Below are 27,774 nucleotides of genomic sequence, written 5' to 3'. Positions count from 1 at the left end.
TAACCATACCAAGCACCCGTTGGGTTGGCCATTTAAAATGGGTTTGCAATGTAAAAGGAGGGGCTGCGGTTTCAGGGTTAACGTGCAGCACAAACCCAACTAACTCCCCTCCCCCACACACCCAATTCTCTGGGATGGTCACTTCACCCCTCCCCCCCACCGCGTGGTTAACAGCGGGGAATATTTCTGTTCAGCAGAGCAGGAAGGGGCACCTCTGAATGTCCCCTTAATAAAATTGCGCCATTTCAACCAGGTGACCGTGAATGATATCACTCTCCTGAGGATAACAAAGAGCGATAAGGAATGGATGTTGTCTGCATGCCAGCAAACACCGGGACCATACGCTGCCATGCTTTGTTATGCAATGATTCCAGACTATGTGCTACTGGCCTGGCGTGGTAAAGTGTCCTACCATGGCGGACGGGATAAGGCAGCCCTCCCCAGAAACCTTTTGCAAAGGCTTTGGGAGTACATGAAGGAGAGCTTTCTGGAGATGTCCCTGGAGGATTTCCGCTCCATCCCCATACACGTTAACAGACTTTTCCAGTAGCTGTACTGGCCGCGATTGCCAGGGCAAATTAATCATTCATCATTAAACACGCTTGCTTTTAAACCATGTGTAATATTTACAAAGGTACACTCACCAGAGGTCCCCTGTGTGCCCACAGGGTCTTGGGTGAGTTTGGGGGTTACTGGTTCCAGGTCCAGGGTGATAAACATATCCTGGCTGTTGGGGAAACCGGTTTCTCCGCTTCCTTGCTGCTGTGAGCTATCTATATTATCTCCATCCTCATCTTCCTCGTCCCCCGAACCCGCTTCCCTGTGTGTTTCTCCAGTGAGGGACTCATAGCACACGGTTGGGGTAGTGGTGGCTGCACCCCCTAGAATGGCATGCAGCTCCGCGTAGAAGCGGCATGTTTGCGGCTCAGCCCCGGACCTTCCGTTTGCTTCTCTGGCTTTGTGGTAGGCTTGCCTTAGCTCCTTAATTTTCACGCGGCACTGCTGTGCGTCCCTGTTATGGCCTCTGTCCTTCATGGCCTTGGAGACCTTTTCTAATATTTTGCCATTTCGTTTACTGCTTCGGAGTTCGGCCAGCACAGATTCATCTCCCCATATGGCGAGCAGATCCCGTACCTCCCGTTCGGTCCAGGCTGGAGCTCTTTTGCGATCCTGGGACTCCATCACGGTTACCTGTGCTGATGAGCTCTGCGTGGTCACCTGTGCTCTCCACGCTGAGCAAACAGGAAATGAAATTCAAACGTTCGCGGGGCTTTTCCTGTCTACCTGGCCAGTGCATCTGAGTTGAGAGTGCTGTCCAGAGCGGTCACAATGAAGCACTGTGGGATAGCTCCCGGAGGCCAATAACGTCGAATTCCGTCCACACTAACCCAATTCCGACCCCCTAAGGCCGATTTTATCGCTAATCCCCTCATCGGAGGTGGTGTAAAGAAACTGGTTTAAAGGGCCCTTTAAGTCGAAAGAAAGGGCTTCGTCGTGTGAACGTGTCCAGGCTAAATTTGAATTAACGCGGCTAAAGTCGACCTAAACTCGTAGTGTAGACCAGGCCTATGTTGCTGTAGCTATTTCTATATGGAAAGAGGAATAAGCGATACTAGTATAAGGCACCTTTATACCAACATAACTGCCTTTGCAGTGTGTGAGGGGAAAATATCATCCCCCCTAACCAACATAGTCATACTGGTAGAAAAATGGCATAGACCAGGCCCTTAGCATGAAATTTTCAAAGGTGCCTAAGATGTTTCAGCTAAAATGATCAGCAGTGAATTGGTTAATAACGTTGTCATTTAAAGTGTCATTATTAAGCTTTAGAGCTATGAGCCATGTGAGATTAATGGAGTCAGTTCATTTGTCTATTAGAGCTATTGGTTCAGTTCAGTTTCTTAAGTTACGTAAAATACCACCGCTGTGCAACTAAACGGAGAGTAAAATGTGTATTAAGTCTTTGAGACCAATTCATCCCTGGTGAAAATGGGTGCAACTCCACTAAAGTCATTGGCTTTGAACCCACATATATCAGAGATGAATTTGGCACACAGACAACACAAACAGGGATGCAGAGGAAGCTATTCCAGCTTTAAAAACAAAGGACAAGCAGAAATTCCTATAAACGCATTTTCTGTCACACTTTTTAGAAATACCCTGCTTCTACCAGACTTCCTATTGGGACCAAATGCCCAGCTGTATTTTGTAGAACACCTTTGTAAGTCTTAGCATTTTCACTGAGATTAACAAGGGATTGGAAAAAAAAAAGTGTACTCCCTGAATGTTGAATTAAAGCATTATTGTATTATCATATCTAAGGAGACAGAGACTCTGTTTAGAAATCTGATGGACACAGGATTTGAAAAAACTGACTGGTTATCTATGGGAGGGTGGAAAGCTGAGATAGCTGCAAATGGACTCTGAGGGAACTAAGAGCTAACCCTTGTTGTTTCAGAAACAAAGATAGTCCAAGATATGGTAAATCAGAGCCATAGCTGGGAGGGCCCTCTTTGTATGGACCAAATGGAGAAGCTCTTCCATTTAGCAAGGTAAGTAGACCAAGTTAAGGCTTCCTGCTATTTAGCAGAACTTCCTGCACCCCCTGAGACTCTAGAGCAAACTCATTCTGAGGTTGTCAGCCTTGAAGCATCCACACTGTCAGATGGAGGGCCTTAAGGTTAGGATGAAGGAAGCGGCCCTGGTCTTGGGAGATCACATCTGCATCTCTGAGGAGCGACAGCAGAGGTCTGCCCAATAGTGCTAGCAGAGTCGAAAACAAACATTGACAGATTCATGCAGGGACTATCAGAATAAGGAAAGCAGAATCTTGCTTGACCTTGGACAACACTTTGAGCAGGAGCAGAACTTGCAAGAAAGCATACAGCAGACCTTTTGACCAGGATAGCAGGAAGGTATCTGTCAGTGAAACTGGACTGTGACCTGCTCAGGAATAAAATAGATGACTTTTTTTTTTTCTTTTGTTGCAAATAGGTCTACCTGGGGAGTTCCCCACAGCTTTAAAATGGACCTGGTCACATCTGGTTGAAGAGACCACTTGGGGTGACCTGCAACAACCTTGTGACGGGTTGGATCACAGAAACCCCCTTGGGAGCTGCCACCCAATGTGCAAAGACTACCCCTGCTTCTGTTTTCCCTGCCAGCTCAGGACTCCAGCACCCTGTCTTGCTGAACCAGACACTCCCGTCTGGCTCCAGACACAAAGGCCCAGGGTCTGAATCACTTGTCCCAAAGCTGCAAGTTTACCTGAAACCAGCTCACAGGAGTGTGCTTGTCTTTAGCACTCAGATGCCCAACTCCCAATGGGGTCTAAACCCAGATAAATCCGTTTTACCCTGCATAAAGCTTATGCAGAGTAAACTCATAAATTGTTCGCCCTCTATAACACTGATAGAGAGATATGCACAGTTGTTTGCTCCCCCAGGTATTAATACATACTCTGAGTAAATTACTAAATAAAAAGTGATTTTATTAAATACAGACAGTAGGATTTAAGTGGTTCAAAGTGGTAACAGACAGAACAAAGTAAGTCACCAAGCAAAATAAAATAAAATGCGCAAATCTATGTCTAATCAAACTAAATACAGATAATCTCACCCTCAGAGATGCTTCAGTAAGTTTTTCTCAGACTGGACACCTTCCAGGCCTGGGCACAATTCTTTCCCCTGGTACAGCTCTTGTTCCAGCTTAGGTGTTAGCTAAGGGATTCTCCATGATGGCTCCTCTCCCTCTCTGTTCTCTTCCACCCCTTTATATATCTTTTGCATAAGGCGGGAACCCTTTGTCCCTCTGGGTTTCCACCCACCCCCACTGGAAAAGCACCAGGTTAAAGATGGATTCCAATTCAGGTGACATGATCACATGTCACTGCAAGACTTCATTACTCACTTGCCAGCACACACATATACAGGGAGACTCACAGGTAAACAGCCATCTGCAGACAATGGGAGTCATCAAGATTCCAAACCATCATTAATGGCCCACACTTTACATAATTACAATAGGCCCTCAGAGTTACATTTTATATTTCTAGTTTTAGATACAAGAGTGGTACATTTATACAAATAGGATGATCACACTCAGTAGATTATGAGCTTTGTAATGATACCTTACAAGAGACCTTTTGCACAAAGCATATCCCATTTGCATTATAGTCACTTATTATCAATTTTTTTATAAAACTATCCCAGTTACATTATATTCACTTATTATCATGTTTTTATAAAACCATGTAGACTGCACAACGTCACACCCTCCTCCTGAACTTACTGCCAGAGACTTGGACACTGACCATGGCGGAGGCAGTATACCTAAAATTCGTTTTTGGGCTCCCCTATGGGGCAGACACTCCTGTGTCCCCCAAAAGGGAAAGAGACCCTGATCCAGCTGTAGGCTCACAGCTACCAGCTATGAGGGACCTTTCGCTGGCCAGCAAAATCCCCCCCCTTTCACTCAGGTTGGGTTTGCTTCCAGCTAGAGTCCTTGGGGTTTGTTCCCACCGCAGCAGTCACCAGGACCCCAACTTCCAGCTCCAGGATACATGTCTCTGTGCACCTCTTCCACTCCATTACAGCCAGGTCATGCTTCTGGGTCTTAATTGCTTTGTTTCTTAAGTCCAGGCTGGTGGGCAGCCTTTTCTTTTTCCAGGTCAGCCTTTTCCCAGGCAAATTGTATATCAATTTCCATTTGTCTTCCCTTGAGACCATCGCTCGATGAGCTGGGATACCACAGAGAACACCCTCCTGCCAGAACAGGCACCCCTCCCCTCCTGTCTTGCTAGGTTAGACACTCCAGTCAGCTTCAGCACAGACAGAGGTTGGGCCACACCCATCTGCAGTTCACTGAAACTGAGATGCACTCAGCTCAGGGGTTTCTTAGTTAACAGAGACATTCCCAGCGCCCATTGTTCAGTCTTTCTGGGCAATTTGCAACTTGTGTAGTTTTAGCTTCTTTTGATTTTCATTCTTACTTATTTTGCTTCCTTTTCTGTCCCTAATTCCCTTTCCCGAAATAAGCAAACAGAAAATAACAAACCAGTAACCACTTTGTCTGTTCTCCAGCCACCACACTTAAAACTCACTTAAAATCACTACCAGTATCTCAAAGCAATCAGCTGTGCACAGATCCTGCTCGACTACGCCACTGTGACGGGTTGGATCACAGAAACCCCCTTGGGAGCTGCCACCCAATGTGCAAAGACTACCCCTGCTTCTGTTTTCCCTGCCAGCTCAGGACTCCAGCACCCTGTCTTGCTGAGTCAGACACTCCCGTCTGGCTCCAGACACAAAGGCCCAGGGTCTGAATCACTTGTCCCAAAGCTGCAAGTTTACCTGAAACCAGCTCACAGGAGTGTGCTTGTCTTTAGCACTCAGATGCCCAACTCCCAATGGGGTCTAAACCCAGATAAATCCGTTTTACCCTGCATAAAGCTTATGCAGAGTAAACTCATAAATTGTTCGCCCTCTATAACACTGATAGAGAGATATGCACAGTTGTTTGCTCCCCCAGGTATTAATACATACTCTGAGTAAATTACTAAATAAAAAGTGATTTTATTAAATACAGACAGTAGGATTTAAGTGGTTCAAAGTGGTAACAGACAGAACAAAGTAAGTCACCAAGCAAAATAAAATAAAATGCGCAAATCTATGTCTAATCAAACTAAATACAGATAATCTCACCCTCAGAGATGCTTCAGTAAGTTTTTCTCAGACTGGACACCTTCCAGGCCTGGGCACAATTCTTTCCCCTGGTACAGCTCTTGTTCCAGCTTAGGTGTTAGCTAGGGGATTCTCCATGATGGCTCCTCTCCCTCTCTGTTCTCTTCCACCCCTTTATATATCTTTTGCATAAGGCGGGAACCCTTTGTCCCTCTGGGTTTCCACCCACCCCCACTGGAAAAGCACCAGGTTAAAGATGGATTCCAGTTCAGGTGACATGATCACATGTCACTGCAAGACTTCATTACTCACTTGCCAGCACACACATATACAGGGAGACTCACAGGTAAACAGCCATCTGCAGACAATGGGAGTCATCAAGATTCCAAACCATCATTAATGGCCCACACTTTACATAATTACAATAGGCCCTCAGAGTTACATTTTATATTTCTAGTTTTAGATACAAGAGTGGTACATTTCTACAAATAGGATGATCACACTCAGTAGATTATGGGCTTTGTAATGATACCTTACAAGAGACCTTTTGCACAAAGCATATCCCATTTGCATTATAGTCACTTATTATCAAATTTTTTATAAAACTATCCCAGTTACATTATATTCACTTATTATCATGTTTTTTATAAAACCATGTAGACTGCACAACGTCACAAACCTGCTCAGGAGATTTGCCAGAGTGTTTTCAACTCCTGGAAGGTAAGCAACTGTCAGGTTGATAGAGCTGGCAATGCAGGAATTTCAAAGGAGGATTGCCTCTTGGTATAACTTTAACTAATGCCCCACCTCCGGCCCCTTGTTTGTTTACAGAGAACATGGCTGCTGTGCTGTCTGTGCATACCAACGAATTCCATCCCTTGATAGGAGGACCACCACACAAGCTAAACAGATGGCCTGAAGCTCCCTGCTATTTATTTGGAGACTTAGATCCTGAGAAGACCAAAGGCCCTAAGTGTGAAGTGGACCTAAGTGAGCTCCTCAACCTAGATCCAATACATCTGGGACTAAGGTGGGTGACTGTTGTGGTGGGGCAAAAAGAACTTCCTCACAAAACATTTGCAGGTTCTTTGAGGACACCAGTCCAGGGAGGACAAGACCTGAGCAGTTGTTTGAACCACCATATCCATGTAACAATCGGCCTGTGAGCACACTGAGCTGAGCCACCTGTAATTCTCTGAGGTGTAGCCTGGCATGCTGCACCACATAAGTGCACGCCGCCATGTGCCATAGACGTTTGAGGCAATTCCAAAACAAAAGTGACAGGGTGTGTCTTTACATCTTGAGCAATGACCCACATTGTTTGGAACCTCTGCTCCGGCAAGAAAGCCCTGGTCTCTGTAGAGTCCACGACTGCCCTCAATTAATTCTGTTCTTTGAACAAGTGTCAGAATAGATTTCTCTGTATTGATTAGGAGCCCCAGCATGTTGAAAGTGGACTGAATAGTGGCTATATTGGAGAGTTCCTGAGACCTGGACCAGTCTCTCACTAGCCAGTCATCCAGGTAGGGAAACACATGGATTCCTGACCTTTGCAAGAAAGCTGCTACTACAGCCATGCATTTTGTGAATACGAGAGGGCTGCTGACAGGTTGAAAGGCAGTACTGTGATCTGATAGTGGGATCCATTGACCATGAAACTGAGAATTTTTCAGTGGCTCTGGTGAATCGCCAGGTGAAAATAAACATCCTTTAAGTTGAGAGCAGCAAAGCAGTTGCTGGGACCTAGGGAAGGGATAATGCTAGAGTAGCAATCTGGAATTTTGTTTTCTTTAGGAACTTCCTTAGCTGCCTTAGAACTAAAATAGGCCTGTGATCCCCCTCTGCCTTCAGGATTAGGAAGTAACAGGAATAAAATCCTTTCCCTCTGAATGACATGGGAACTTCCTGTATGGCCCCCACAAGGAGAAGAGACTGGATCTCCTAAGTAGCACACTCTCGTGAGAGTGGCCCCTGAATAGGGACAGGGAAGAGAAGTGGGAAGGGGGGGATAGAAATAAATTGAAGGGTGTATCCCAGTTTCACCATGCTTAAGACCCCCTGATCTGTGGTGATACAGGTCCACACACTTAGGAAATGGTATAGGTGGTTGGCAAAAATTGAAGTGAAGAAAGATGGTAGTCTGGTAAGTGGTTGACTGCTGTCAACCAACAGGTCAAAATGATTGTTTAGAGGACCAGTTTGCCTGAACTGGCAGTTGCAGAAGAGTGCGGAGGTGGAGGTGCCTCTTGTAACTTCTGCTCCTCCTTTTGGACAGGTCTTGGGTATGCAGTGAGAAGCACTTAAATAGTTGTGACTGCTGTGGGAGGAATGGTTTTCTTTATGTTGCCAGTGTAGAAATCCCCAGAGACACAAGAGTCACCCTTGAATCCTTAAGGTTATGAAGTCTCTTATTTGTCTTATCGGTAAAGAGTAAGGGGCCTTCAAATGGGATGTCTTGAATGTTTTGTTACACCTCCAGGGAAATATCTGTCGACTGCAGCCAAGATGAAGATCACATAGTGATGGCGGAAGCTATAACTTGAACCACACAGTCCACGACCAGGCTCACTAGCAAGGTTGTTTTGGCAACTAATTTGCCCTCCTCCACCATCGCAATGAACTCTCACCAAGAAGCTTGTCTTTGAATTTCAAGATTTATCCCAAAGGCTGAAATCATATTGACCCAGCAGAGCCTGCTGGTTCACGATCCTAAGCTGTAAGGAATAAAGCTTCCTGCCAAACAGATCTAGCTTTTGTGTTTCTTTCCCTTTCAAGGTAGAGGTCTGATGTTCCTGTCTCTTTTTTCATTGGCAGCAGCATCTACCAGGGAGTCTGGAGAAGGGAGGTTATAGAAGCGCTCAAATCCCTCTGAAGGGACATAGTATATTCTCTCCATGCTTTTAGCACTGGGAGGTAGGGAAGATGGAGTTTACCATAAAAACCTGACAAAGTCCAGGATAGCCCCATTAATAGGGAGAGCTACCCTAGAATGTCCTGAACAAGCTAAAATGTCCACGAGCCTGTGTGATCTTTCCTGTACCTTTTCTGATTGAACATCCCCAGCTACAGCCACCCTCATCAACAAGTCTTGATGAGCTCTGGAATTATCAAGAGCAGGACTAGTAGACTCAGTCACTATCTTCTCATCAGGAGATGAAGAAGAACAGGCTAAGGCTTGTTGAGGAGCTCCCTTCTCCAATTCCTCCATAGGAGAGTCCCTGAGCACTCTGTCCCCCCTGCACGGCCCCGGTATGGGGGAAGGGCAGGCAGTGACCTTGCTACAGATGCTCCTGGCACCTAGGTGATATAGAAGGGTGGGAAGGGAGTGGAAAGGCTTTAGAATGTGGAAAGAAGACTCAAGAGGGCCACTGATATGGAGGCAGGACCCAGCTAAGTGCAGGCCATTGGTCCTTAGAGTGATGAGGCTGTGGCTGATACCACAGTGGGCAGGCTCCCCACTGGGGCTGCTGGCATGCTTAGGTCAAGACACATATGATCTGACCTCTGAGTCTGATGAGGAGTCCACTTCCTCAGACTAAAGAGGAGCTGACCCCATTGGTACCAGGGAGACCAGCAGAGAGTCTGGAGATGGGGGGACCGGCAAGATCATCACTGGCTTCCCTCTAGATGGCACCCTATAGAGAGGAGACACAACTGTAAAAGCCACCGGTACCAAATGGTGCTCTGGGGCTGAAGCCACGACCGTGGGAGGGTGCACTTACAATCTTGGTACTGAGCAAGATTCTTAAACAGCAGGGGAAGCCGGCCCCATCAGGTTAAGCAACAATCTGGCTGCCTTGAAAGCCTTGGGTGTAGAGGACACCAGAAAGGGCTCTTGAGTCTGCGATACTAAAAAATGTATTGGTACTTCAGGGATTGGGCTCAGGAGACCTTTCTCAGGCTCCAGAGTCAGTAATCCCTCCTGAGTTACAGACTGTGTCTGGGGATGCCTCCTCTTTGAACACACCTCCAAGTCCTTGCCTCCGCTCGCTGCCTTCACTGTAGACTTCAAAGGCCCTAGTACCAAGACTTTGGGAGACTTCTGTTGTCTCTTCTTAGGTACCGGCGATGAGGATCTGCCTCTAGGCTCAGTTAGAAGAGGGAGAGCACTCTTAGCCAACTCATACTTGCTCGGTTCCCTTTCCGAGTGGGAAGGTTCCAACAGCGGGCAAAGCGCAGACTCCTTAAGCTGGTACTTGAGTCTGGCAGCCCTGTTCTTTTTCAATTGGACTTTGAACCCCCTACAAATGTCACACATGTCACTCACATGCACCTCTGCCAGACACTTAAGGAAGCTGGGGTGTGGGCAGCTCACTGGCATAGATTTATTACATGAGTGACAGTCTTTGAAGCCAGGAGAATGAGTATTAGTCCAGAACCAAGCCTGGTTATCCAACTAGGAAACCACTCTAGAAAATTAAGATCCTAAACTTATTCTTATATCTAAATATGTACACACTACACGAGATCAAAAACTAACTCTACAGGTACTCTATACACTATAAGAGGGAAGACTTGGAGATACAAAGATCAGAGCTCCAACAACTGTCACTGGTGGTAGGAAGGAACCAAGGGAGATTGGGGTCAGCGCGGCCCTTTACATATGTGTCATGGTGCCAGGGCCCAGAGGGCATTTATGCTGCCCCGATGGATACTGCTGAGGGAAAAATCTCTGACAACTGTGCATGAGGTGCGCACACACCTACAGTGGAATGGGCATATACGATCACTTGAAGAAGAATTAAATTCAAGAGTCTGAAGACTGGAGGCAGGGTGAAACTCTGGCTTCACTGAAGTCAGTGGCAAAACTTCCACTGACTTCAATGGAGTGAAGTGAAGATTTCACCCAAGGTGTTCTCAGTGAGGGATCTGCAACTGGAACTTTGCTAGCTGGTCTAAGATCATACAGCCTTCCACCATGCTTTGATTTAGTGAGCCTTTTTCTGTGTGAAGGATTTTGATTTTTTTAAATGAAGAGTCCCTTAAGTTCTTAGTTGACATTAGTACAGAAGTGACATAATGTGTTTTTTAAAATTGCTCAGATGCTTAGAGATCACAAGAGGCATGTTTTAGAAATTTAATAAAACAAAACACAATAGGGCACTGACAAAGCCTGAAACAAAAATACTATAATGAAAAAGATACTTTTTGTATTTATTATGGAACTCTTCTCTCCTTAGAATAAGCCAAGGCATACTGACAACATTAGAGTGAATTATTACTGAAGCAGCCTAAGTGTAAACAGTAAGAAATACTTTTAAATTCACAGAAAATGGGTGGAAAATAAGCATGGAAGAAGAAGAATGTTTCCAGAATTTCTGGCTGCAAAGACAAATCAAATATTTATTCACAGAAGTGCTTTTTCTCTAGAAATAACCAGTAATGCCCTTGGTCAAAAAAATCCACCAGGTACAGCCTCCTTGAGGTTCAGGAGGCTGAACTGGGCCCTAAATGTTTACATTCCACACAGAAACACAGGCAAATCGGATAATTCTCAGTTGCTGAACAAATCAAGTTTAAAAGTTTCATGGTCCATCTCTAGTGTTTTTTGAAACCATAAAATATTTAAAATAAAACAGAACGATCATACTGTACCATATTGCAGAGACTTAAACTCCCGCAATGATGTCACTATGCATGTACCTTCTGAATTTTATTATGTGGTTCTAGTTAGTGTTCAAGGAAAATACCTCACTATATGTTTTTAAGAGGAGGCTGTGGGAGAGGGAGCGAAGAATCAGCTCACTGATAAAATCTTGCAGGAGAAATCCTTTCAAGGAGGCATCTATCTCTGGAATGCAAGAGTGCACAGTCAAAGAAGGGATGCTTAAACTAACACCCATATCACTGTCTAGAGACAGATGAATGGCTCTGTTTCTCCTGTCATCAAAATTAGAAGTGAATTTGTAAGGGAACAGGATCTCAGCAGTCAGCATGCCAGGCATCCCATTCAGATCAACACTGACATTTTATTACTCCCCCGAACTGAGCGCACTCACTGTCAGCAGCACAACAGAATGTTTGGGAAATGCTTAGGGACACACACAGACAACAAGAGGGATGGCCAGAGTGACTATAAATACAAGGAGGTGGAGAAGAGAAAACAATGACTACAATATTTGGGTGGGGTGCTTGCTCTAATGTTTAGCTTTTCACATCCGGCAAGATTTGTTGTACCCTGCTGTGATGAGTCACTCAAAGCAGTTAAAACAAACAAACAAAAAGGTACTTAAGTTTTTGAGCCTTTTCCCATTTAATTAAATGATGATAGATGTAGCTGTCAAAAATGACAAAACACTGATATAAATCTGACTAAAGAGCATTCAGTTTTCTTTTCCTGCCTGTGATGACCTTAGAAAACACTGGGATTTATCTGGCTACTGATACTTTCACTCATGCAGAAGTAATAAAAGTATATATCTATATATTTAGCTATATACTTTATAGATAGATATAGATATAGCTATAATCTGCTGTTAAGTGAGTAGAACTAGATCTGATCCTGAAATATCAGTGATTAAATCATACAATACCCAGTAAAATATGTATTATTGTGCCCCTTTGATAGATGAAGCTAGACTGTACCTCTAGGGCACCGCGATTTGTTGAGGATAGTGCAGGGATGCACCATCTGGGAGAAATCAAGGAGAGGATGCACCTCTTGGAAAAACAATCCTTCCCAAGCCTGCTTCCCACAGTGTGCCTGCCCTGCCCTAAGGGCTAGCGCAGAGGGAGAAGTACCCGAGGGCAGGGAGCAAGGCCCCACCTTCTCCCTTCCATTCACTGCCCCTTTTCAGGCACTATTCATCCCTGGGGAAACACAGAGATAACTGTCCTTGGGCCCCTCAAAGCACAGGATCTGCAACTGCAGCAGGCCCTGCACAGGGGATGCTCCAGGGAAGGGAAGGCTCTTTGCACCAACATAAAGGCCAGCCATAATCTAGCCCATAACGGGTGTTCTGGAAACCTAGACACATTGCTCTACTTGTGTTATTTCCTTCCTTGCCCTAACTGTGCCCCCTTCCTAGACCTGAAGAACGGCGCTACTAGTCCAATCTCTTAGGCTGGGTCACTAGTCGCAGGAGAACTTGGGACAAATAACCGTGAATGAGTGAGTGCTTATGACCCGTTTTTGTGTGAGTATGGCCCACGTCCATAGAGCTGAGTGTTTGTTTTGAATCGGTTGCCCTGTACTGGGAGACATTCTCTTTATAAAATAAATGGTAGAAAGGCTTGTTAAAAAAACATCATGCAAGAGATGGGGATAACACTCTGCTCATTGTGAAGCATAAAAGAAGGGAGGTTAGCTGTGACCTGCACTCAAGTAACACAGAGACCATTATTTGGGGGATTGGCTCATTAATAGTTATCACAGTGTAATCACATCCTCACAGAGGGGAACAATACCGAGAGGCACATTTTAGTCACTGTGCATCCGAAGAAGTGAGGTTTTTACCCACGAAAGCTTATGCCCAAATAAATCTGTTAGTCTTTAAGGTGCCACCAGACTCCTTGTTGTTTTTGTAGATACAGACTAACACGGCTACCCCCTGATACTTGACATTTTAGTCACTGTGGCTCATATGCTGCATGTACAGTGGAGAGGAGAGCAAATCCACAAGGGAAACTATGGTGAGGACCTGCAGAGTTGGAAAGTGGTTAAGCCCGATGGTGGCCCAACTCCTCCTTTGGCCACATCACCCACTCTGCTAAATAGGGTGACCAGATGTCCCGATTTTATAGGGACAGTCCCAATTTTTGGGTCTTTTTCTTATATAGGCTCCTATTACCCCCCCCCCCCCCGTCCCGATTTTTCACATTTGCTGTCTGGTCACCCTACTGCTAAATATAATATACTGCTAAATATACACAGACAGCCCTTTCACGCCTCAAACCTGCAGCCAATCCACATGTAACAGCAGCAAAGCGGCTTTCTAAAGGGGCAGCACTAGTCCCAGTGAGTGGTTTGTGGTTCCCTTCCATAGAGTCACAGAGCACAGCTCAGGGCAGTGGTTATTGTTCTTGTAGGCTGGGAGGGAGCTGCAGAGCAGTGCAGGGGGGAACCCTTCTGTTCAGGTGAACACACTCGACAGCTGGGGACCAGGATCCTTAAGGTCTCCTGGCCCTTTGCTCCCTTTTTCTACATTATTGCTTACCTATCTGCCACCTCCATCAATCCAGCAGCCTCTGAAGAAAGAAGGGAAAATAGGGACTCTGTGGCTCATGTAGAACAGGAGATTTTCCCCACACATTTGTTCCCCTGTATGTTATTTTTTGCAGGAGTGGAACATATAGGCTTCTGATATTAAACTTCAAGATAGAGTATTTGGAAGGGGGGAGGGGGTGTTAAGTGAGACAAGTTTGAAACAGCCCAAAGGGGAAAAAATAAGAAATTAAAATCCACAGAATCAGCACAGAAACAGGTAAAAATGTGTAGTTAAAGTTATTATAAGTATTACAGAACACCAGTAAGTAAGTAAAAACAAGAAGGAATAAGCACAAACAATATGTTGCCCTTTGCTTGTGGTACTGATTCAGCCCTACGTAGCAAGATGCATTCAAAAAAACATATCCAATAAAAAACAAAAATCCAGCCTAAGATATGCTATCAGAATGGAAATTGTTGGCAGGTAACATTCTACGGCTAAGAAAAAAATCTGAAGAACAAATACCTTATATATAGAAAAAAATATTCATAAGTATCTAAGCAGTACTGTAAGAGCCTGCCAGAGTCAGTGGTTGGATGAAATAAACTTATACACAATAAAGAAACATTTAAAAAGGCTAGAGTGATTAAAAAAAAAAGATATTGTTTAAATGATCTTTTTCATAATGAAATGTGGGGAAAAGAGTAATCCTAGGGTAAGCATTTACATGTAACAAAAGTGAGATGCTATCTTTTCATAATAAACATAAAGACAGTCTAGACAGTATTTGGTCCTGCCATGCGGGCAGGGGACTGGACTCGATGACCTCTCGAGGTCCCTTCCAGTCCTAGAATCTATGAATCTACGAATCTACGAATCTACGAAAGAAAGAAAGAAAGAAAGAAAGAAAGAAAGAAAGAAAGAAAGAAAGAAAGAAAGAAAGAAAGAAAGAAAGAAAGAAAGAAAAGAGGCATTGAAATAGCTCTGGAAGTACAATTCTGGAAAATAAAAGTTTGTGATGGTACTATAAAAGTAATTGAACTGTTATCAAAATACATAATTCATCTTTACAATCAGCTATTACACTAGAGAACAGAACACCAATTAAAGGAGAACAAGTAGATACAATTTATTTAGGGCTTGTCTACATGGTGTGTTAGTGAGCACTAACGTGTCACACACTGACTATTTGAGTGGATCCTGCTGGTCCATGCTAAAAGTTCCCTACTGCACACTGACATAATATGTGACCTATATCAACACACACTAGGGAACTTTTAGTGTGCATCAGCAGGGTCCACACAGACAGTGTGCAGTGGAATTTGCATCCCAGCTGGTGCACATTAATGCACTATACAGACATAGACAAGTCCTTAGACTCTCAAAAAAGCTTGTAAATAAAGATTTTCTCAAGAGACTATTAAAGAAGCTCAAAACCCTGGGATGGAAGATAAAATCCTGCCACACATTCAAAACTGGTAAAGAGACAGAAGACAGAGTGTAGGAACAAGTGGCCAGTTCCTTGTGCATAAGTAGTTTATGGTAAAGCATGTCACAAATCAGTTCTAGAACCAGTGTTGTTTACTATCTGTTTATTAACTAGCTTGAAAATTGGATGAATAGCAAACAGAATTTTCTCACTAAACTAAATTACTTAGTTTACTCAAAACTAAAGAAGACTGGGGGGGGAAAAAACTAGGAAGCTGAGCAACATGGTAGATGATTAAATTTACTGCAGTCAAGTGCAAGGTAGCACGCACTGAAAGAAAAAATTAAAATATGGTTATTCTTTGTTCAAAAAGGAGTAAAGTATCAGAGTAAAATAAAGTATAGGAGTAAAATATCAGAGATATGAACACCTCGGGAATGGAGGTTGTTCGTAACTCTGAAATGTTCGTAACTCTGAACAAAATATTATGGTTGTACTTTAAAAAGCTTACAACTGAACATTGACTTAATACAGCTTTGAAACTTCACTATGCAGAAGAAAAATTCTGCTTTCCCTTTATTTTTTAGTAGTTTACATTTAACACAGTGCTATACTGTATTGGATTTTCCCCCCTCTGCTGCCTCTGTATGTGTTCAATGTTACATCTGCTATGCTTAGTGACAAACGTAAGGTTTTACTAATATTTCTTCTCTTATCACTCCAGAGCGACACTGCTGCAGGAGACTAAGCTGGATTCTATTTTGCCAAATGAATTATCAACAGAATTTTTTTTTTTAAACCAAGTTCCAATTACAAGCAGTTAGCTCTCAAGAGCCTAAGGATGTTTGCAGGCAAGTAACCTAGGGTATGTCTACACTACGGGATTAATCCGAATTTATATAATTCAAATTTGGGAAACAGATTGTATAAATTCGATTGTATGCGGCCACACTAAGCACATTAATTCGGCGGTGTGCGTCCATGTACCGGGGCTAGCGTCGATTTCTGGAGCATTGCACTGTGGGTAGCTATCCCATAGCTATCCCATAGTTCCCGCAGTCTCCTCCGCCCATTGGAATTCTGGGTTGAGCTCCCAATGCATGATGGGGCCAAAAACATTGTCGCGGGTGGTTCTGGGTATATCCTCCCCCCTCTCCAGGAAGCAACGGCAGACAACCGTTTCGTGCCTTTTTCCTGGGTGAACAGTGCAGACGCCATACCACGGCAAGCATGGAGCCCGCTCAGCTCAAGACAGCAGTCATGAACATTGTAAATACCTCGCGCCTTATCGTGCAGTTTATGCTGAACAAGAACCTGGAAAACCAGGCGGCGAGGAGCAGGCTACAGCAGCGCGGCGACGAGAGTGATGAGGATATAGACATGGAATTCTATCGAACCGCGGGACCCGGTGCTTTGGAGATCATGCTGTTAATGGGGCAGGTTATAGGCATGGAACGCCGATTCTGGGCCCGGGAAACAAGCACAGACTGGTGGGACCGCATAGTGTTGCAGGTGTGGGACGATTCCCAGTGGCTGCGGAACTTTCGCATGCGTAAGGGCACTTTCATGGAACTTTGTGACTTGCTTTCCCCTGCCCTGAAGCGCCAGAATACCAAGATGAGAGCAGCCCTCACAGTTGAGAAGTGAGTGGCAATAGCCCTGTGGAAGCTTGCAACGCCAGACAGCTACCGGTCAGTCGGGAATCAATTTGGAGTGGGCAAATCTACTGTGGGGGCTGCTGTGATGCAAGTAGCCAAAGCAATCACTGAGGTGCTGCTACAAAAGCTAGTGACTCTGGGAGATGTGCACGTCATAGTGGATGGCTTTGCTGCAATGGGATTCCCTAACTGTGGTGGGGCGATAGATGGAACCCACATCCCTATCTTGGCACCGGAGCACCATGGTACCCAGTACATAAACCGCAAGGGGTACTTTTCAATAGTGCTGCAAGCACTTGTGGATCACAAGGGACGTTTCACCAACATCAACGCGGGCTGGCCGGGAAGGGTTCATGATGCTCGCGTCTTCAGGAACACTACTCTGTTTAAAGGGCTGCAGCAAGGGACTTACTTCCCGGACCAGAAAATGACCATTGGGGATGTTGAAATGCCAATAGTTATTCTTGGAGACCCAGCCTACCCCTTAATGCCATGGCTCATGAAGCCATACACAGGCAGCCTGGACAGGAGTCAGAAGCTGTTTAACTACAGGCTGAGCAAGTGCAGAATGGTGGTAGAATGTGCATTTGGCCGTTTAAAAGGTCGCTGGCAATCGCTACTGACTCGCTCTGACCTCAGCCAAAGAAATCTCCCCATTGTTATTTCTGCTTGCTGTGTGCTCCACAATCTCTGTGAAAGTAAGGGGGAGACCTTTATGGCAGGGTGGGAGGCTGAGGCAAATCGCCTGGCTGCTGATTACGCGCAGCCAGACACCAGGGAGATTAGAAGAGCACACCAAGAAGCGCTGTGCATCAGAGAAGCTTTGAAAACCAGTTTCATGACTGGCCAGGCTACAGTGTGAAATTTCTGTTTGTTTCTCCCTTCATGAAAACCAGCCCCCTTTATTGACTCATTCATTCTCTGTAAGCAACCCACCCTCCCCGTTCCCCCAGCTTTCTTTCAAAGGAAATAAAGTCACTATCGTTTAAAAATCATGTATTCTTTATTAAGTGATTATAAACATAGGGAGAGAACCAAGAAGGTAATCTGGGTGAGGTTTGGGAGGAGGATAGGAGGGAAGTAAAAGGCCACTGAACAAATTCAATATAATGACAGCCTTTTGGTTGGGCTGTCCACTGGGGTGGAGTGGGAGGGTGCACGGAGCCTCCCCCCCCGCGTTCTTACACGTCAGGGTGAGGGGGATATGGAACATGGTGAGGGGGGAGGGAGGTTATACAGCGGCTGCAGCGGCACTCTGTCATCCTGCTGCCATTCCTGAAGCTCCACCAGACGCCAGAGCATGTCCGTTTGCTCACGCAGCAGCCCCAGCGTTGCAGCCTGCCACCTCTCATCTCGAGCGTCCCTCAAGACCTCACGTTCACTGGCATCTTTCCTAAATTTAGATACAGTGTCCTTCCACTCATTCAAATGAGCTCTTTCATTGCGGGTGGATTCCATTATTTCTGTGAACATGTCGTCTCGCGTCCTCTTTCTACGCCGCCTTATCTGAGATAGCCTTCGGGACGGAGGAGGGAGGCTTGAAAAATTTGCAGCTGCTGGAGGGAGGGTTGAAAAAAAGAAGAGAAGTTTTTAAAATGATACATTTTACAGAACAATGCTTATACTCTTTCATGGTGAAAAACACTATTCACATTACATAGCACATGTGATTTCAGTACAAGGTCGCATTTTCCATCTTAATATTGAGTGCCTGTGGCTTTGGTGTTAGAGATCACAGACGCAGGTCCGGGCAACAGAATTCAGCTTGCAGGCAGCCATGGTAAGCCATTGTCTTTCGGCTTCTGCGCCCTCCTTTCCCACATACCAAGCAAAGCCTGTTGACTGCTGCGGTTTTCCTGTTAACCTTCAGCAGCAGAAAACAAACTAACCCCCCCCCCCCCATCCAATTCTCTGGGATGATCGCTTTATCCCTCCCCCCACCGCGTGGCAGGTATCAGGGAAGATCCCTGCAGAAACCAAACTAAGCCCCCCGCCCCACCCTCCCGCCATGAATTCCCTGGGATGATCAATGTACCCCTCCCCCAACCACGTGGCTGGTAACAGGGAAGATCCCTGCTAGCCAAACGCGAAAAGCTCAGGGCCAATTCGCCCCCCTGTGCTTGGCTAACTGCAGGGAAGGATTTCTTTTCAGCCACAGGCAAACAGCCCAGTAGGAACGGCCACCTCTGTCCCCTTAATTAAGTTCCTGTATTTCAACCAGGTTACCATGAGCGATATCACTCTCCTGAGGATTACACAGCAAGATAAAGAACGGATGTTGCTTGAATGCCAGCAAACACCGGGACCATACGCTGCCAGGCTTTGTCAGGCAATGATACCAGATTACTTGCTGCTAGCATGGCGTGGTCAAGTGTCCTACCATGGAGGACGGAATAAGGCTGCACTGCCCAGAAACCTTGTGGCAAGGCTTTTGGAGTACCTCCAGGAGAGCTTCATGGAGATGTCCCTGGAGGATTTCTGCTCCATCCCCAGACACGTTAACAGACTTTTCCAGTAGCTGTACTGGCCGCGAATGCATCCCAAGTCCTCAGGGCAAATTAATCATTAAAAAACGCTTGCTTTTAAACCATGTTTTATATTTTAAAAGGTAAACTCACCTGAGGTCCCTTCCATGGGGTCAGGGTCTTGGCTACTGGCTTGGGAGGCTTGGGAGGGTACTTCAGTCAGGCTGAGAAAAAGATCCTGGCTGTTGGGGAGAACGGAGTGCTGGGTGCTCTCTGCAAGCTCGTCCTCCTCCTCCTCTTCCTCCTCTTCCCCATCCGCAGAATCCTCAAGTGTAGCTGATGAGACTATCCCCGACCCGGAATCCACGGTCACAGGTGGGGTAGTGGTGGCGGCCCCCCCTAGAATTGCATGCAGCTTGGCGTAGAAGCGGCATGTCCGCGGCTCTGACCCGGAGTGACCGTTTGCCTCCTTTGTTTTTTGATAGGCTTGTCTGAGCTCCTTGACTTTCACGCGGCACTGATCTGAGTCCCTATTGTGGCCTCTCTCCATCATGCCCTTGGAGATTTTTTCAAAAGTTTTGGCATTTCGTCTTTTCGAACGAAGTTCTGCTAGCACTGAATCCTCTCCCCATATAGCGATCAGATCCAGTACCTCCCATACGGTCCATGCTGGTGCTCTCTTTCGATTATCAGCCTGCATGGTTACCTGTGCTGATGAGCTGAGCTATCTGTGGTCACCTGTGCTCTCCACGCTGGGCAAACAGGAAATGAAATTCAAATTTTCCTGGGGCTTTTCCTGTCTACCTGGCCAGTGCATGCGAGTTCAGATTGCTGTCCAGAGCGGTCACAATGGTGCACTCTGGGACAGCTCCCGGAGGCCAATACCATCGAATTGCGGCCACACTAACCCTAATTCGAAATGACAAAATCGATTTTGGCGCTACTCCGCTCGTCGGGGTGGAGTACAGAAATCGATTTTAAGAGCCCTTTATTTCGAAATAAATGGCTCCGTTGTGTGGACGGGTGCAGGGTTAATTCGATTTAACGCTGCTAAATCCGAATTAAAGTCATAGTGTAGACCAGGCCCTAGTCTTAGATTCATGCTGTTGAATGCAATAGTTTATAAAGTGTCAACTATCCATGAATCAGTGGAGGATGAGACCCCTCATTTTCCATGTACTACCCAGACCTTGTTGGATAATAGTCTTTTGGCGCAGTTGCCTCCACCTGGTTGTTGTATTCAGTGTGTGTGTAGACTGCTTCTATATGGTCCTGAATAGTTCAATGAATAGAAGAACTATAGTCATAAGAAAAATAAAACTGAAATAAATTAATACTTCACTCTATTGTAGCATGTAATAGTCTGCATTGCACTATAATCCGTTCAATTGTATTTTAAAGCTGAATTTTGGTTTTAAGAAATTCCTGGAAAAGTATGGTGATTAAAAATATGGGTAAATAAATAAGGCTAAAAGCTGGAAATTTGATGTAAGGTGAGGAAAATTAAGTGTATTTGCATTAACTTATTCAACAAATAATGCTCATAATTTAGTTAGGCTATTGAATCACCTAAATCAATGGGAAAAACTATTACAAAAATCTTTAAAAATAAACATGACACAGGCATTTCATTTTTTTCCTGAAATTTATCAGCAATCTTAATGTGATAAAGCTTAATTATAACATTTATTCACACACATTTCAGATCAACCTGGAGCCTTATTGATGAGACATTAAAAAACTAACAAAACAAACTGAAACAAACATGTGTCCTTTCTAGAAATGCACAAACAGTTAAAAAAATTACACTGGCTCAGTAGCTATATTAGTTACAAAATGTCATTTCAAAGCTCCATTCTTGCAGTTAATTACTCTATCAACATTCATGTCAGAATGCTAAATGCCATTAATGCTCTTTCATAACTATAGTTTTTGATTCCAGGCCAACTTTTCTAGAGCCTCTTCTAAAACAGTGACTGCAATGTTAGACACAATTATCTACAAGCAGAAAACTGTGGGTGCAACTTTAGAGTCTGGTTTGAGGCATCCTCAAAAATTTGGCCTTATATGTGTCACCCTGAACTTATTTGAAACTCACTGTACAGTAGCAATGATAGTTTGCCATGTTTTAAACAATAATTTCCGCTTGCTAGGAAAAAAATATTGCTTGCGTAACAAAAGTTTATGTTGCACAGTGCAGCTAGATTATGGCAGTGACAAAAAAAAAATACAATATAATATATAGTATTTTTTCCATCGGGGAATAAATGACTAGATAATGTATTAGTTTAGGTAACACAGTCCTATTGCAGAAGATACACATTTCAATATACAAATCTCATAAAAATGTACAGCTATTAGATAAATATGTACTTCTTTAATCTTCACTGTACCTTTATCTCTGTTTTTCTCCTTCCCTAATGAGTCCAGTTTCTTTCTTAAGGATTTTTTCCTCTTTTGTCCATCTATAAGAGAAAGAATAAGAAATATGTGAGGAGAAAGAATAGTTAAGGTAGCGTTATCCATAAACTAGAATATATAGGGTTAAATTGTCAATTGCACACGAGTGGGCATACTGAGAGAGGAAAGGGTATAAGGAGCCTTTTACGTGTGTGTGTGTGTGTGTGTGTGAGTGAGAGAGAGAGAGAGAGAGAGACAAATGCCAGGGACAGTCACAATCCTTGAGTTCAGGGGAGCACTGAGACTCTTTCCATTCTGTGCCCCTAAGAGGGTCTATGGAGGAGGTGGGATGATAGTATGCACATCCACCCACACACCAATTTGCACAGTGCAAAGATCTCAAATGATACATAAGTATTAGGTTTCAGAGGGGTAGCCGTGTTAGTTTGTATCAGTAAAAACAACTAGGAGACCTTGTGGCACCTCAGAGACTAACACATTTATTTGGGCATAAGCTTTCGTGCGATATGACCCACTTCATCAGATGCATGGAGTGGAAAATACAGTAAGCAGGTATAAATATACTGCACATGAAAAGATGGGAGTTGCCTCAACAAGTGGGGGGTCAGTGCTAATGAGGCCAATTCAATTAGGGTGGATGTGGCCCATTCCCAACAGTTGACAATAAGGGGTGAATATCAACAGAGGGAAAATTACTTTTTGTAGTGCTAACGAGGCCAATTGAATCAAAGTGGATGTGGCCCATTCCCTGCAGTTGACAAGAAGGTATGAGTATCAACAGAGGGAAAATTATTTTTGTAGTGACCCAGCCACTCCCAGTCTTTATTCAGGCCTAATTTGATGGTGTCACGTTAGCAAATTAATTCCAGTTCTGCAGTTTCTCGTTTAAGTCTGTTTTTGAAGTTTTTTTAGTGAAGAATGGCCACTTTTAAGCCTGTTATTGAGTGTCCAGGGAGGCTGAAGTGCTTTCCTACTGGTTTTTGAATGTTACAATTCTTGATGTCTGATTTGTGTCCATTTATTCTTTTGCGTAGAGACTGTCCGGTTTGGCCAATATACATGACAGAAGGGCATTGCTGGCACATGATAGCATATATCACATTGGTAGATGTGCAAGTGAACGAGCCGTTGATGGTGTGGCTGATGTGGTTGGGTCCTGTGATGGTGTCCCTTGAATAGATATGCGGACAGAGTTGGCAATGGGATTTGTTGCAGGTGTTGGTTCCTGGGTTAGTGTTTCTGTTGTGTGGTGTGTAGTTGCTGGTGAGTATTTGCTTCAAGTTGGGGGGCTGTCTATAAGCGAGGACTGGCCTGTCTCCCAAGGTCTGTGAGAGTGAGGGATCATCCTTCAGGATAGGTTGTAGATCCTTGATGATGCACTGGAGAGGTTTTAGCTGGGGGCTGTAGGTGATGGCTAGTGGTGTTCTGTTACTTTCTTTGTTGGGCCTGTCTTGTAGTAGGTGACTTTTGGGTACCATTCTGGCTCTGTCAATCTGTTTCTTCACTTCCCCAGGTGGGTATTGTAGTTTTAAGAACACCCGATAGAGATCCTGTAGATGTTTGTCTCTGTCTGAGGGATTGGAGCAAATGTGTTTGTATCTGAGGGCTTGGTTGTAGACAATGGATTGTGTGATGTGGTCTGGATGAAAGCTGGAGGCATGTAGGTAAGTATAGCGGTCAGTAGGTTTCCAGTATAGGGTGGTGTTTATGTGACCATCACTTATTTGTACTGTAGTGTCCAGGAAGTGGATCTCTTGTGTGGACTTTGTTGAAATCCAGGTGGAATTCCTCAAGGGCCTCCTTCCCATGGGTCCAGATGATGAAGATGTCATCAATGTAGCGCAAGTATAGTAGGGGCGCAAGCTGAGGAAGCATTGTTCTAAATCAGCCATAAAAATGTTGGCATACTGTGGGGCCATGCGGGTACCCATAGCAGTGCTGCTGACTTGAAGGTATAAATCATCCCCAAATCTGAAATAGTTGTGGGTGAGGACAAAGTCACAAAGCTCAGCCACCAGGTTTGCCGTGACATTATCGGGGATACTGTTCCTGATGGCTTGTAGTCCATCTTTATGTGGAATGTTGGTGTAGAGATGGTTCTACATCCATAGTGGCTAGGATGGTGTTTTCTGGAAGATCACCAATGGAGTGTAGTTTCCTTAGGAAGTCAGTGGTCTCGAAGATAACTGGTAGTTAGGGTGCTAATGCCTGAGATGATGGGGTGTCCAGGATTCCCAGGTTTATGGATCTTGGGTAGCAGATAGAATACCCCTAGTTGGGGCTCTGTGTAGATTTGTTCCTGTGCTTCTTCAGGGAGTTTCTTGAGCATATGATGCAGTTTCTTTTGGTACCCCTCAGTGGGATCAGAGGGTAATGGCCTGTAGAATGTGGTGTCAGAGAGTTACCTAGCAGAGAGTTGCCTAAGTATTAGGTGTTACTGTTAGACACGTGGAAACCAGATTCCACAATCCTACTACTTATGCCTCACCTGTAGTCATGGGGCTATATTTCAGTTACACTCATACACAGCTAATATCTTGGGGACAGGTGGGGAGAAAAACAAGACTCAAGGAAGAATTCTGATGTCAGATGGTTGCTGTTTGACCAACTTCAAAAACCAGATTCCTCAGACAACAAGCTTTCAATCTGTGTATGTCCAGATCAGTTCAGATGGATAAGAATTTTAGAAGAACAATTGTTTCAATATAGTACATTTAAAAAAAAAATTCTATGAGGTATTAGGCACTGAAGAGTTCATGTTGCAGGGTAGGCAGGTTTCTTCTTGACAACTATTTCAAAAGGCTGGCTACCATTATTTTCTTAAGACTATAATGAAAAGTCAACAAAAATGACATTATAACAGGTATAAACTCAATAATCTAGTTTAAGTTATGTGCCTGCTTTAACTTGTCACTTTTTGTGTTCTAATATCAAAGAAATATAATAGACCTATATTGAATGTATGCACTACTCTAGCTAGTGATTAATGCATGTTTACTCTTAACATGCTGTTTTTGTAATACACAAAAGAAAATGTATACTATATTTTTTTCTTTTGTATGGTAGCAAGAGCAACAAATATCGCCTCAGCATGTTTTCTTATACAAAGCAATTTCACAAACAGGCTTTATGATTAGGGTTATTCAGCAGACATGTTACCATATAACAGTATTATTCATACTTTCTACCATAGGTAGACAGAGCTATTTTTATACACTTTCAAATATAAGCCTGAATATTGTCCCTGTTAAGAACAAAAAAGTATAACATATTTTAGAATAAAATGTCAAATTCTGCTCTCAATTACACTAGTGTAAATCAGAAATAATTCAACTCAGGTTCAGAATTTGGCCCACATTTGGAGATATCCCTCATGTGCATTTCTTTTTTTTTATATATAAATGTCTACAGATTTTGGTATCTCTACATTTTAGACATTAAAACTTCCATTCTATAATAGCGTTGCAGACAACCAAAAGACACACTCTCTGCCCAAATAACATTACGAAAAGGACCATGTTTAGAGCAATGCTGTTTTACTCCCAACACACTCAACTGAAAGCAGTGTCAAGCACTGGCATAAGAAATATGGGCAAGATTCTAAAAAATGCACGAGTAACACCTGCTGCACACACAAAATCAGGATTGAACACATGCAAATGTATGTATGCATACAAAGCCCCAATTTACACACGAGTGAGCCTTAGCTTCTACATCTTTGTGCATGTGCCTTTTCAAGCTGGGACATAGTGCACAAGTTGTCAGGATCAGAGAAGGGGTCTGCAGCAGAAAAAAAGGACCAGTGTGGGGGGGGAGGGAGAGGGCAGAGAATCCAGAGCAGAGTTCTTAGCAGAGAGCATCCTTGGAGAACAGAAAGAAGCCTTAGAATACCAGGGGAAACATACTCATCTGCTAGGGATGGTCATCAGTCCATTCCTTTCCTTTGAACCTCAGCTTTGAGTTGATGGTGGACATAAAGGAAAACCAGTGAAATGAAGAACAAGTGGTGGGAGAACAAAGTGAAGGAGATCCAACAACTCGCCCACACCCATGACATGCGTGGATTCTTCAATGCTACCAAAGCCCTCTACAGACCCCGCACCCAAGGGCTAACTCTCCTTCGATCCAGGGATAGAGCCAACATTTTCAAGAACAACAAAATCAATCAATTCACGATGGAAGGAAAACTTTGAAGACCTCCTAAATTGTAACTCCAATGTTGATGAAAACATCTTCGATTTAATCCCTCAACATCTCATCAAGGAGAACCTTAGAACCCCATCAGCACTGAACAAGATAAAGAAAGCCATCAAACAGATGAAAGGCATCTGGAGCTGACAGAATCCCTGCCAAAATCTTCAAAGGAGAAGAACTGGCTCGTCAGCTTCACGCCCTAATCCTCAAGATCTGGAATTTAGAAGCAATCCCAGCCAACTTTAGGGATACCATGATTGTGACCAACTTCAAGAAAGGAGACAAATCAGACTGTGGAAATTATAGAGGAATCACCTCGTTGTCCACCTCCGGAAAGATCCTTGCCAAAATTCTCCTCAACTGACAGTTCCCCGTTGCTGAGGAAATCCTTCCAGAATCACAATGAGCTTGAGTTTGTGGCTTGATTTTGCAGCTTGGGTTCGTAGCTTGTGGCGGCTAACTGGCCAGGAAAGCCGGGCACAAGGAAGGGCTGGGTCTCTGTTGGGCATGCACCGATGCCCTTCCATGTTGGCAGCAGAATGTTACCCTTCAAAGTCTTCCATCTCACCCATCCTTTTTGTAGGCTTTAGTTTGAAACCAGAGTCTATAGGTCTTGCTGTGTCACCCTGCCTCTGGGTTTGGTGATTGATCACCCGTCAATTGCAGATGTGACCTGGCTTTGATCTTCCTTCTATTGTACCTTTGTTCTTCTCTTTTTGGGGTGGACTCTCCTTACTTTGTTAGGGCTCTTGTCTGCATCTTCAGCCCTTGGTGTTTGAACTCTATTTCATCAGGACAGGCTGGGGCTGGAGGTTGATTCCATCATCCATACATACCTCATTCACACATCTAAACTAAACTAATAAGATTACAGCAGGGTTTGCAAAAATGAAGGTTGCAGCAAGCCCTTACAAAATGGAGTAAGCGTTTTAAAATGGGGTTTGAATTACAATATGGCAAACAGTGAACAGAAGTTACAATATAGACAAGTGTAGTGGATGGCAGTGAACAGAAGTTACAATGTAGTCAAGTGTAATGAATGGTGAACAGAAGTTACAATACTGAAACAGTGCAAGTCTTAATGATTTAAGCAGGAATTGGATTGACAGTGAAATTTACAAGAGCAACTGGCTGAACAGCTATGGATCTTAACAAGCATCTTAATGGTCAATTAGCCAGTTATTGGGGTAACTGGTTTATGAATGAATGTTGTTTCATTCATAAAACTTTACTTATGAAGTTACATTAATAAAGTGAACAATTAAAAACAATTTCATTTATCAGTTCTACATTTGTCTTTAAGGTGCCACCGGACTCCTCGTCGTTTTTGTGGATACAGACTAACACGGCTACCCCTCTGATACTTAACAAAACTAAAGTGCTCCACCAACAAACTCCAAACCACCATCAGTGGTACCTCCACTATATCTTCCAAATTAAGAGAGATGACCAACGCACCAACCTCAGCATTTTGTCCCAAGCCAAAACCTCCTACATTGAAGCTATGTTGGGCTGGTCATGTTCTTTGAATGCCAAACAACTGGCTCTTGAAGCAGGTCATGTTCTCACAACTGAGTCAAGGCCAGTGGATGAGGAGAAGGCAAAAAAAGCACTTCAAAGAACCCTCAAAGCCAACATGAAGAAGTGCACATCGACATAAACTCATAGGAAACCCAAGCCTTCATCCAACAAAAATGGAGAAGGATCTTGAGGAAAGGATCCCAACATTTTGAGACCCAACAAAGAGAACAGGAAATGGAGAAATGGGAAAGGAGGAAA

The 27,774-nt window shown here is 44.1% G+C and overlaps 1 protein-coding gene across 1 annotated transcript in view; it reads right to left on the bottom strand.

Moving 5' to 3' along the window:
• ARHGAP6 (Rho GTPase activating protein 6) overlaps positions 1 to 27,774 on the bottom strand; it is a 510,221-nt gene that overhangs the window by 55,729 nt on the left and 426,718 nt on the right. Inside the window, exon 3 of the mRNA XM_065416311.1 lies at positions 21,774 to 21,845. Within this exon, the coding sequence (XP_065272383.1) occupies positions 21,774 to 21,845 (72 nt within the window). The remainder of the gene's footprint in view (positions 1 to 21,773; positions 21,846 to 27,774) is intronic.

The sequence above is a fragment of the Emys orbicularis genome, chromosome 1 (genome assembly GCF_028017835.1).
Source record: "Emys orbicularis isolate rEmyOrb1 chromosome 1, rEmyOrb1.hap1, whole genome shotgun sequence".
Taxonomy (NCBI): domain Eukaryota; kingdom Metazoa; phylum Chordata; order Testudines; family Emydidae; genus Emys; species Emys orbicularis.
The sequence above is the reverse complement of the archived record's forward strand: the minus strand, read 5'-3'. Positions and strand labels throughout refer to the sequence as shown.